Source organism: Trachurus japonicus, chromosome 8 (assembly GCF_045865225.1).
Source record: "Trachurus japonicus isolate A0001 chromosome 8, Traja_1.0".
NCBI classification, from domain to species: Eukaryota; Metazoa; Chordata; class Actinopteri; order Carangiformes; family Carangidae; genus Trachurus; species Trachurus japonicus.
Genome location: NC_140914.1, coordinates 29,758,816 through 29,772,125, shown reverse-complemented (window position 1 = coordinate 29,772,125; position 13,310 = coordinate 29,758,816). Strand labels below are relative to the sequence as shown.

Sequence of the window (13,310 nt, the reverse complement as noted above, 5' to 3'; positions counted from 1 at the left end):
TGTGGGCTTTCTACCATTTCTTTCCACTATTTTCAAAGAAGACATGATAAGGAAGCAAAATTGCCCAAAATCTCAAAATTGATCAGTGCATGAAAAACACAGTGGTTTTGCCTCTAGTGTCTCTACACTTTCAGAACCTGCAGACTTATATGTAAAACTAATGCAGTGTAACTGCATATTCTTCTTTATCAAGGCAATGTTCAGGTTTTTATTTAAAAGAAAGTATGGTTATACTACAGTATAGGGTGTACTGCTGTTGAGCTGTTGTATATAATAGAGGGGTGTTTCTATCATTTAGCCTAATATCACTGATATAGATTGGACAGTTTCCATAAAGTTCAAGATGTTGCAATATAAACTACACGAACCAAACAACTGCTACTTGTTATTATTATCCAGAGTTACCAGCAGAAGAATGCTACATCCTGATGTCATATGGAGAATGACATGCATTTTCTACCACACTGTCTTTTGTGATGCTATCAACGGAAGTGTTGCTAAAAATGAAAAAAAAAAAAAGTCAAAAACACCTACACAAACCTTCACCCATCACAAAGACAGTTTGATAGAAACTGAACTGGTGTGGGTTAAACAAACATAATGGCACACTGACAAGCATTTAAAGACAGAGCTGATCCTAAACAAGCAGGAACGGTGACATCATGGTTCATAACTTGGGGGGAGCCCATTTAAACTGGAATTTCTGTGTGTGTGTGTGTGTGTGTGTGTGTGAGAGAGAGAGAGAGAGAGAGAGAGAGAGAGAGAGAGAGAGAGAGAGAGAGAGAGAGAGAGAGAGGACATTTACATCTTCATGACTTCAGGTTGTGTCCCTTTCCTCATCGCTACTAAACAAACACTAAATACCAGCTGTGCCCTGTGGACTGATTCACTCATTTATCCCAGACTGATTTTCCTCTTCATTTCTTTATTCTAACATGCAACCACTTTGCTTCACTTCTGAATCTTTACTTGTTTTTGGTCTTATTCGGTTTAATTTGAGTTCTGCTTCGATTTCAGACTTAATCTTGTAAATTCTAGGTTTTACTAAACAACGGCTAACGGTCTGTCTTTGGTAGTAAAGTGAAGATGTGTTCAAAGGATCGAAATGGAAAAGAGAGAGGAGAGAATCTTTGGTTGAATGAATGAATAAAAGGCAGCTTCTCGCCTGCAGCCGTACAGCTGTGGTGTTCTGCTTCATCCCATAATATACTCGCATTTACCTTTATGTTCCCCCCCCTCTCTCTCTCTCTCACACACACACACACACACACACACATACACACACACTCACTCGGTCACTCACAAACTTGCATTTCACCATGCATCAAAGCAGCAGACAGCTCACCCTCCAGTTCCAGTGTATTATCCCGGCTGCTGCTGCTGCTCCAGTGTTGTTGTGTGCAGGTGTGACAGGATCACATCCTAGCCTTTTGCAGGATGTGATCAAATGGATGATGGATGAAAATGATCAAATGGATAATTTTCCCCAAAACAAAACACAGCAATGTCCAGTCGCAGGTTTTGATGTCAGTGCACAAATCTGTTTCTTCATTGTTGCGACACAATTCCAATTCCTAATTTGTAAGTTACAGTTTACATCAGGAGCATACATGTATCAGCCGTCTCCACTTATTTCTCACTCTGACCAATGGGGCATGGGATAGGGACATGTATATGGCATCTTGCTGAGAGCTGGATATGAAGACCATTATTATAACAAAGAGAAAGTTGAGATTAATGAATTAAAGGAAATTATTTTTCAACAAAGTAAAGATAGATGGGCATTAGATACTTGGGGTAAACCAAAACTGCGTACTTACTGTGAAATAAAACAGGTATTTGGCCCAGAAAACTATGTTTTGTATAATTTGTCTAAAAAGAAAAGATCCCTGTGTGCTCAAATGAGAGCTGGTATTCTTGGTCTTCATATCGAGACAGGCAGATATGTTGGCACAGCAGACAATGATAGAATTTGTAATTTATGTGAAATCCAAGAGGTGGAGAATGAAATTCATTTTGTGTTCTACTGTCCTTTCTATGACTCCATAAGACAAAAATTGTTTAATAAAGTAGATCCAAAAACGAATTTGTGTGGTTGGACGATGCTGAGAAGCTAAAAATTATTTTTCATTTGAATATTTTTGCATTTTCTTTATTTCTTGAAAAGGCTTGGGCAATGAGACAAAGAGCGATATATAGTTAAATACTTAAAGTAATCTTAAATTGTTTATTTATGTCACACCTGTGTGGCAGGTAACACCAACAGGAAGAACTGTCTAGTCTTTGTTTTTGTATTTGTTATTGTGTCTTGTAATCTCATATGGGATGGGCCACAGTGGTGGCATGACACGAAAATAAAAAATTAATTAATTAATTAATTCATTCATTCATTCATTCATTCATATTTCTAATGGTTTCCAGTTGAATAAGTGAAAGTGTGGACTCATGGAACTGGACCATAGTGATCATGTTGTAACATCAGTGGTATCATGTGGTCCTGAGGCTGAGCTAAATGGAACGTCATGCACAGAGACACTATAATGCCACTATGTCCAGGAGCAGCTTGGTTCATTTACATGCTAATGTTGCTAACGGTGGTCAGTTGTGTGACTTAGCCCCGGGAGCGGGATAATTACTTGATTTTTTTGTTGTGTGATAAACACAGTGGGTTTTTATCAGTCCAGTCTGTTTCAGAACATTTAACAGTATACATCTGTGTGCTTAGTGTCTTTATTTTTCTGACATTCAGCTAAGTTCAGCAGCCAATTCACTAGCAAGGACCACGCCACAACGATGTGCCTTTAGCTGATTTAACTGGATGGAATGTTGAGGATGAATGAATGATATTGTGGAAAAGGTTCTGAGGGCAACATTAGTGGACTGGACAGTTATCATGTCTTATTGCTAAAAAATGGATTAAGAAGTCAGGTTTATCCGTGTATTCTCCTAAAGTATGGTGTTTCAGTTTGGGATTGTTTGAAGGTGAAGGCCAGTGTCTGAAAATGTCTCACTTGTGTTGCTGGTACATTGCTTCTCTGGGTTCAAAGCTCTTACATACACTGCTCTAACAGATTTTTCTTTCTAACCTCCATCAAACAAACCTTTGGATTATTTAATGTCCAACTGTCTCTGCGATCAAACACATTTCAAGTTTAAAAATAAGTTTCACAAAAAATTTCACGAGTGTTCCTTTAGTTTCTAGAGACAAATCAGAAATCACCATTGTTGTGACTGTGGAAGCAGGAGTGCAGGACAAATTCCCCCATGGAGACAATAAAATGTATCGTATAGTACTTTATCCTGTCCTGTCCTATCCTATTGTGTCCGCATTGTATTGTACCGCATCGTACTGTACTGTATCGTATCGTACCGTACCATATTGTATCGTACCATATTGTATCGTGCCGTATCGTATCGCATTGTACCGTATTGTATCGTGCTGTATTGTATCGTACCGTATCGTATTGTATCACACAGTATTGTATCGTATTGTGCCGTATCGTATCGTACCGTACCATATCGTACCATACTGTATTGTATCGTACCATATTGTATCGTACCATATTGTATCGTGCTGTATTGTATCGTGCCGTATCGTATCGTAACCGTATTGTGACAAATGACTTGGATGGGGTTGGGTCTGGGCTTCAACAGCAATTTGGACCGAATCAGTTTTAATTTTCAGTCTCTATTCCTTGTTTTTGTTTTTCCCAGTTAACCTCCTCCTCCTTCCAGATAAGATTTCTGACCAGTGAGAGAACAGTTGGTTTCCACCATAGACTGTAAAAAGAATGGACGTAGCACCCGTGACGTCACCAATTGGTTTGGGGGAGTCTGTTTTGTGCCGCTACTACGGGGGTTTGAATTGCGCCATGTTGGATTCTACTCGCCATATTTGGAGAGGTGCGGCGGTTGGCCGGCCGAGAGCCCGCCCACTGGCCTCGAAGCAGCGGTCTCCGGACCTGTCACTCAACGTTTCCGCGCCCCAATTGGCGAGAATTTTAAACCTAATAATAGTAAAACGGTAGAGTTAAAAAAAATTCACCCCCCTCAGAGTGTGTGCGGGGGTAGAAACTATCGGTTGAGACCAAAATAATGAATGGTACCAGGCTGTAAATATGTTTTTTAGCTTTAAGGTCGGCTATTTTAACATGCCAGTCAATGGAGAGTTGCTCCCTTCTGACACCAGCCCCCGGCGACAGCCGAGGGGAATGCAGTTTTTTGAACGCGGAAGTGAGCTTCACTTCTCAGACCGACAACTGCCCCCTTGGTTTCCACATTGCATTACATTACTTTGGACCGCTCGGGACTGTAACTGTGCGTTCACATCAAAAGCTTCCAAAGCGTCAAAAACGCTTGAGGGTGGGCGTCAGACAAGACAGTTCCCAAAACGGCAAATATTTTCAGCCGCTTTGGCCGCTCGTCATGTGACTGACGTCAAAGTTCAATCGCGCTGGTCATTGGGGAGCCGAAATACAAAAAAAAGGGAAAAAAAGGCAGCCGGAGGACATCTCTATTCTGACAGGCTGCCGCCGGTTGCCGCCGGTTGCCGCCGAACCGCGTCATAGCTAATTACCCTAAAGTTAAACCTGGCTCAACTTCTCGTCTGGTGACGCTTTGGACGCTTTTGAAGCGCGGCGATGCCTGTTGACGCTTTGGACGCTCAGTGTCGCCGGGCTCTCATTGAAAATGAATTGACTTCTGGCGTTTTGACGCTTTGGAAGCTTTTGGTGTGAACGCACAGTTACCATGTAAACACAAACAACCCAAAAGAGAAAAAGAAAAATCAACAATTGTATGGGTTTAGCCCCTGAATGGAAACAAAGCAAAGGGAGGCACAGGTCTGAATACACCTCTAGAGACTAGAACCATTGTAATGAGTAATAGTAATAGCCTGCCTGTGTTGATGAAGATGAACATACAGTATTTATTCTGTCAAAACATGTTCAGAACCCTCCACTGGGCCCTGAGAGGTGAAGAACGGTGTGTAAGGCTGCTGTTGAAGATGCTGGGAAAGATTCTGACATAAACCAGGATCCATTGTTTGTGGCCACTGACTGAAGCTCGGTTTAATCAAGCTATAGCTATCTTCTGTTCTCTCTCTCTTTATATTATAGTTTCATCTGAATGTTTTCTTGTAGAAACCAGATCAGATTGGTATAAAATGATCAATCCTTCAGACTGGAGAGAGAGAGAGAGGGAGAGGGAGGATTGTATTGTTGCTGCAGTCAGCATCCACGATCGCCTCCAGTAACACATGTCAGGGAACTTCAATTCATCAAGAGAGAGAGAGGGAAGGAAGGAGAGAGAGAAAGAGAGAGAGATCAGCATTTTTTTTTTTGCAGGAAACAACAACACACACACAAGCTGGACTCTTTCTCTCGCTGACACACACACACACACACACACACAGAAAGAGAGAGAGAGAGCATTAGAAACACACATACAGTGACAATTTTGTGCCTCCCTCACGCTCCAGCGATCGCAGTCACAGTGACTGCTGGCTTGCCTCCACACACACACACACACACACAAGCACACACACTGAGTCACACACACTGCAGTACAGCTCCCCCCCCTCTCTCTCTCTTTCTCTCCCTTGCTCTCTCTCTCTCTCTGCCAGCACTCGTCCCACCTTGCGAGCAGAAAACACTCCATCGTACGGGACCGGCTGCCGCTTCCTTTGAAGCTCCATCTCTCTGCTCAGCGCTCTGCCAATCAGTCTCTCCCTCTCTCTCTCTCTCTCTCCTCTCCTCTCTCTCTCTGTGTGCTCATCCCGCTCTCCCTCTCCCTCGCCGCTCAGACCAGGGTTGAGTATTGTCGGGGTTGAGGGGGTTTTGTGTGTGTTGTCAGTCAGAGGAGGGAACATGCAGCATCCTGGTGGAACATGCGTGGCGTTACCCAACGTGGACGCCTGTCCTCAGCTGTCCTGCGCCGCCCTTACCTTCATGTATTTACAGCAGGTGAGTGAGTGTGTGTGTGTGTGTGTGTGTGTGTGTGTGTGTGTGGTTTTTGTCAACATGAATTTAAACATTGTGTATAGTCTACATGCCATTTTCTGCTACTGCTGCTGATGCTGCTGCTGCTGCTGCTGGACATGTTCCTACTTCTAGGGCACCAGAAGAGGAACATAGTGTATGTGTGTACGTGTTGTTGTGGATGTGGAGCAGCTGTAAATGCGTAGCTCCAGTTTTGTGGCAGTTTGAGAAGCATCAGTCGGGAGTCCAGCTCGTCCTGGACCTGGACCCGGACTGAGTGATGCTGACCTGGAGTCTCTTGAGTGTCCAGGTGCAGGTTCAAGTCCACTTCAGGGATGTTCTCCTTCTAGTTTGTTTATAGCCAGTGAAGGCATAAAGTTGAATACAGTGGTAACACAGTGTGCACGGTAAACACATTACTTATTAAAAACATCCTGCTTCTTTTATTATCATTGATCATATTGATTGGCAAATATATATTTTAATTTCTTTCTTTCTTTTTCTTTTAGATTTTTGATTTGGTAGATAAATATCAGCCTTTTTTCAGTATATCAGTCCTGTTTTAGCCAAAGAGTGTCCTTTTCATCATTTATTTTATTTCATATTGGACTGAGCTAATCCTAAATGGCGATGTCAGCTTACCGTTTTATTTTCATAAACTAAATGATTACATTTTAAATGAGCAGTTCAACCAGAACGATAAAAAACAGAATAGAAATAACTAATGTGTTCACAAATGTAACATGGTTATCATTTTATAGTGGCAACCATACACTTCCACACAGCCGTTGCTGTTCTGCATTTTAGTGAGAAAGATATTTAAAACATTTCTTCTTCTTTTTCTTTTTTTTATGTAAACATGCATTTTGTGTCACATCAGCTCTACATCCAGAACAATCTTTGCGTGAAAGCATTTTAATTTTCACGTAAGTGGAAAATATTGTTGCAAATAATCAAGCATGTGTTAAAAAAAAAAGAAAAAAACCCCCAGATATTTCTGACATTTTGTAAACAAACGGGAGGAAATGATACGTATCATAGTGCTGCTACACACTGACTGTAGTGCACACATGTAAGTGAACATAGAGAATACACAATTAGCTCTGTATGAAGTGTTTGCTCAGTCAGAAGAAAAAAAAAACACTTCTGCTTTTTAAATGAACTTTTAACTGATACATGCTACACATGTGTAATTTAGTTGAGCGTTTGAATTCAGTTTGTGTGTGTGAGAGAGAGACAGGGTGTGTGTGTATATAAGACTGAATGTATGAGCAGCATCCCTCTGTGGAGTGAAAACATGACCATGTTAGCAGCAGTGATGTTTACACCCTGTAGGCTGCTGCTGCTGCTGCTGCTGCTGTACTGACCTCATGTTCCCCGATCATTACACAACCCCTCAGATCAATCACCAGCTGTGATCAGTCCCAGTAGATGGCGCTACACGGTTACACATCCATCACACCGGGATCCATATAGACGTACTTGCAGCGCTGACCACTAACTATTCAAACACAAACACAAAAAAGGAGCTCCTGTTTAAATTCCAATAAATGATAATACTGAGTAAAAAAAGATTGAGGATGAGGTTTCAGGGGGCAGGAGGAGGACTTCTGAGGACGAAGGCCTCCAGAGAGTTCCAGCAGCTGAGGTCCAGAGATGAGGGAGAGTCTGGTTCTGTGACCCGAGGTGGTTCAGAGTGGACTGATGGATGGAGGAGGTTCTGCGCTGCAAAAACTCTAAATCTTTCCAAGAACATTTGCCTTATTTCTTGTCAAAATGTCTCATTTCTATTCAAAACTAATCTCTTTCTACTTAAAATAAGACTCATCATGTAAAAATTAACTTGTTTTAAGATCATTTTCACTTGTTTCAAATACATTTTCATTTGAAATAAGTAGGAAAATCTGCCAGTGAAAGCAAGTTTTTCGTGCTTGTAATAAGAAAGAAAAACCTGCTCCACTACCAAGTATCTAGTATTTAAGTATAATGAGATTAGTTTTGACTAGAAATGAGACATTTTGACTAAAAATAAGACAAATATTCTTGGTAAGATTTTGAGTTTTTGCAGTGTGGTGGGACTGAGGAGGATTTGCTGAGGTTTTGCTGCAGGGGGGCACAGGCGCCTGTAGCAGCCATTGGATTCAGTTACACTGTAAAGACTTGAAATAACGTCACTTACATTAATTCAACATTATTTCAATTTCAGCCTAATGCACAAGTTTTGAGACGGTGACGGCAGCTAATGGATTTGGTCGTGACATTTAGTGCTGTGTGTAAAATATTAACAAAGTTGGATTTTGGTTTATGGTTTTAAGCTTTCATTTAAATTTTAAGTAAATTCTTTTCTTAAGCTTTCTTCAGGGGCGCACCGTGTGCACACACACACACACACACACACACACACACACACACACTGGATGTTAAGAATAAATACATACAGATGGTTTAGGTGTAGGGTTGCAAAATTCCAGGAATTTTCAATGTTGGAAACTTTCCATGGGAATTAACGAGAATAAATCCGAAATTTACAAAATTTAAGGTTAGCCCTTAACAGGGAACTTGATAAAAAAAAAAAAACTTGATAAAGTTCTACTCACAAATAAATCTAAAACAAAATATTTACATTTATGTTTGGATATGATACAGTTTGTTTAAATTACCCCCGATTTCCAGTTAATTCCCATCATCCCATGGAAAGTTTCCAATCTGGAATATTTCCAAAATTCCCTATTTTACGTAACTTCCCGTGGAAAGTTTCTGGAAATTTACTGGAAATTTTCCACCCCTTTGTAACCCTATAGGTGTTGTACAGGTTGACACTGCAGACTTTTACACGAGGCCTCTTGCGGAAACGTTGGTGTGTGGATTTGGTGCAGAGCAATAAACAGCATATTCATAGTTACTGGCAATGAAATGTGCAGTGAACACGTCGCAAAAGACTGAGTAATGCAATGAATTAAAGAGAATTATTTACACACACCATGCAGTCACAAAGTGCAGCGCCTGAGCCAAATGAACACGGGGGGAAAAAATGCTGAATGTTGTATACACACACACACACAGAGCAGTGTTAACCTGCAGCAGAAGGAGGGGGATGGAGAGGAAGTGACCGACAGTGACCAGTGGCTGTGTTCTTCACCCACTCAGTGTGTTTTCATGTCAGGAACATTTTCTGGTTTATTGAGATTTTACAGGAACATCCACAGAGATATTATTCAGTTCATACACAGTGAGAATTCTGTTCATTCCAAACCTATTGTAAATGGGTTTTTTTTAAATAATAATAATCATAATATTATGGGTAACAATAAAGAGTTGGATGAGGTTTACTGTCTTGATAAGATAAGAGAATTATGAATAATATTATATAATGTTACTTCCACTGTGTCACCGTTGCAGCGTCAGCATGAGCTTGGATCCATAGATCACAGTGTCACTAGTGACTGGGAGGGTTATAGCTCAGAACTGGATATTCACACTTGACAATTTGCTTAATTATCACAAGTCATATCAGCATCACAATATTGAACAGGGTTATTGCAGATTTTCCTCATATTAAAGGCTCCTTCCTGTTTAGTGGGGTGTTTTAGGAGATGGTTTCTGATCGGTACAACATCTCAACATGGATCCAAATGTCCTGTGAATACACCGATCAGGCCTAATGTTCTGAATGACACTTCATCACAGTGCCTGTTAGTAGGTGGGATGTATTAGGCAGCAGGTGAACATGTTGTCCTCAAAGTCAAGAGTCAGGACTCCAGAATATCTGTATTATTCCCTCAAGGGGAAAATCTTGTGGAGCCGCAATTTGGAAACATTCGACATAAAAACGCACAACACATTCAAGATGAAAAACACACACACAATGTAAAGTGTCATCTATCACATAATTGTAATATTATGTGATAATAACAAAAAACTGAACTACAAGTACTTACTTACTTAATATTTTTATTTACCTTATCTTTTTTCATTTTCTCTTTTTTCTAACAATGGAATGAAGGGCAGTTAATGGAGTGTGACAAGTAATCGATCTATTTATGATTTGTGGAAAAGGGGTGGGATTCAATAAGAGCTTCTTCTCACTCCTTTTTGAATATGTATGATTATGATTTTTTGTTTTTGGTACTTCAACTAGTTTATGTTATTTACATAGGAAGGACCAAACTGAAACTGTGCCTTATGCAAGACAGAATGACTCAAGTGTCTTTTTCACATTTATTGAGTTTTAAACATTTATCCATGCTTAGATTGAATTCTTGAAACTGTTGCATGAAAGCAATACCACATATTGCTTAAGTAACAAAATTAAAAGTGCCTCTTTATTTTTTTTATTTTTAAATAGTGCAGTTAAACATGCTGCCTTTTAAATTCTAAGGAAATGGAGGCAGACAGCCAGCAGATTTGTTTCATTTTTTTATATTTTAAAACAATTTTGGGACATTTTATACCGATGCTGAATCGTATTAAATGAGAATTGCGATTCTTATGTGAATCATTTTTTTTGGCACACCCCTAGAGAACAGTCTAGTCAATATACTACCTTGAATTGTATCAAATTGTGTATTGCATTGATTGAGCTATCATGGATGTTCTTAATACAACTCTCCCACATCTCATCTGAGATTTCCCTATCCTACTCTCAGTACTTTTGAATATTGATACAGTATTGCAAAAGGAAATATTGCAATAGTTCAGTATATCGATATTTTCTTAGTGTTCTACAGTGCATCACCGTTTGTTGTGTATTTGGCAGAAAAAGGCACCAACACAACATTAGACAGGTGGTTATAATGTCATGTCTGATCGGTGTACACTCTTAGAAATAAAAGTGCTAAATAGAACCATATAAGGTTCTTCAGCTTGTCCTCATAGGAGAACCCTTTTTTAGCAATACTAAACGTGACATCAGCTGACTATACCGCCCACTGATCTGTGCTGAGACTGTTGTTATTCTCTCATGTAAGTTAAATGGCTGCTGTGTGGAAAGAAGCTCCAGAAGCAAATGGTTCCGGGTAGAAACTCAGCCCTTGTAGAAGAACCCTTTGGGAACCCTTATTTCTAAGAGTGTATGTTCATTCAGTGGAATAACCCCAGACTGAGATGACTAGAGAAATCGGGATCATCCCTATGTTCCCCGGGTCCTATGTTGACCAGGGAACATAGAACTCTTTTTCTTAAAAAGGGTCCTATGTTCCCCACCTTTCCCCAAAAGGGTCCTATGTTCCCCACCTTTCCTCAGAAGGACCCGGGGAACATGCATTTTTTGGTCCCATACCTGGAAGTGGAGTTGTGACTTTGCAGATTTTTGCCTATTTTTGAGTGAGAAGTTGAGTTGTGACTTTGAGTGAGAAGTGGAATTGTCCCATTGGTTGGGTTTAGGCAATGAAGAAATGAGTTGGTTAAGTTTAGTAAAAAGACCAGGTAGAGGCTAGACAGGCTAGATAGATAGAGTCCAGATAAGTAGAGAGAGTCCATCGACCAGCAACAGTGGGGAACATAGGACCCTTTTTTTGAAAAAAGGTCCTATGTTCCCTGGTAACAGCGGGGAACATAAAAAAAAAAAAAAATACATAGGACATAGAACATAGGACCTTTTTTCAAAAAAAGGGTCCTATGTTCCCAGTTTTTCCCAAAAAAGGTCCTATGTCCCACGGTTGCAATACATACTGGGGATGTATTGCAACCGTGGGACATAGGACCTTTTTTGGGAAAAACTGGGAACATAGGACCCTTTTTGAGAGAAACGGGGAACATAGGACCCTTTTTGGGAAAAACAGGGAACATAGGACCCTTTTTGAGAAAAACGGGGAACATAGGACCCTTTTTGAGAAAAACGGGGAACATAGGACCCTTTTTCAAAAAGAGGGGGAACATAGGTACGCTCCCGAGACATCAGTGTGTTGGTGACAAAGAGGCAAGTCGTCTCCGGGGCCGGTTGGTCCGTCCATGCAGTCCTTGAGTGACAGCTGGGCTCTGCGAGGCTCAGTCAGCACAGTTACAGTAGTTTCCAGTAGGAAAACACAGCAACAAAAAGCTTCTCCGTACACAATCAATAAAGCACGACGCTTGTTCAAGTGCCACGTTTTTCTCTCAGAGCGCTTCTTCTTTGGTTTCCATTTCACGGCGTTTTGCAGTCGAAGCGCGAGGAGTTTGTCGAGCGACGCTGTGGGTTTTTTGACCCAGTTTTTGATCACATCAGCATTGTACCGCCTTCCTCTGCCGCCACGTCTGGAAAGCAGAGAAAAGAGAGAGGGGGGAAAAATGCAGGGGAGCGAGCGAGAAGAAAATGAAAGTGTGACCGAGCAAAAAGCCCGGAGCGGAGGAATATTTTAACGGGGGGGGGGGGATGAAAGAGCTAAATGACGAGCAGAGAAAATGGCTTCTGCAATCTGACAATTTGTCATTAAGCAACTTTCCTCCATTAGTCTCATTCCTTTATCCAGCTCTTTCATCCCTCGCTTCATGCTGTGAGTGTGAGTGTATGAGAGAGAGAGAGCGAGAGAAAGAGAGACAGCTTTTGTTTTTAGATTGCAATGTTCGAGTATCCCAGATTGTGCTAATGTGTTGGCATGCTAGACCATTGTGTGTGTGTGTGTGTGTGTGTGTGGGTGTGTGTGTGCCTTGCCTACATAGGGAATCTGGGTCTTTGAAGCTATATATAGTCAAGCCGTGTAAGACATTTTGAATACATCTGAAGGCCTTTGGGGATTCTCTCTCTCTCTCTCTCTCTCTCTCTCCCACTCTCGGTGTGTGTGTGTGTGTGTGTGTGTGTGTGTGTGTGTTTTCAGACTGCACTGCACATTAATTATTTTTGATGTACATTTTGATTCACCCTTCAGTGATTTCTTGATTTTATTTGAACACACGCATGTTTCACGTCTTTGCTCTTTACAAAAAAGCTCAATAGTCACAGACGCTTATGAAAGAGTGCGTTCATTACACACACACAAACACACACACCATGTTCCCCTCATGTCTTGTATATGGATGTTGTCGGGCGAATCAGTTGTGGGTTCATGCTCTCAGTTAGTGAGACTTGTCCTGCGGTGTGTGTGATGCTGTGGTGACGTCGTCCAGCAGGTGTATGATGAAGGCCAAGCTGAGACAACAGCAGAGGTTCACTGTAGTGTGTATACACTCTCTGCATTTGTCTACCGTCATGCTGCTTTGCTGTTGGTGAAACTTAACACTTTCTGCAAAGGTTTCACAATAAAAGCCTCACTAAGTGCGTTTCCATCACCCCTGGAAATGTGTAAAACTTAAATATTGCAATTAAAAGCTGGTAATGCAAATGCCTACATTTCGAAAAACCTCTCAAATATCGGCAAA

General features: G+C 41.0%; 1 protein-coding gene across 10 annotated transcripts in view; it reads left to right on the top strand.

Moving 5' to 3' along the window:
• The window catches only part of rbfox1 (RNA binding fox-1 homolog 1), a 455,321-nt gene that overhangs the window by 272,004 nt on the left and 170,007 nt on the right, over positions 1 to 13,310 (top strand). For 2 of the 10 annotated variants that reach the window (XM_085785144.1, XM_085785153.1), the window contains exon 1: positions 5,592 to 5,963. The exons of 3 other annotated variants lie outside the window; for them this stretch is intronic. In XM_085785144.1, coding sequence (XP_085641270.1) covers positions 5,868 to 5,963 — 96 coding nt within the window. In that variant the 5' untranslated portion in view covers positions 5,592 to 5,867. Of the gene's footprint in view, positions 1 to 5,587; positions 5,964 to 13,310 lie in introns of those variants that run through there. 5 more of the 10 variants (XM_085785145.1, XR_015036321.1, XR_015036322.1 and 2 more) reach the window with 5 other exon arrangements.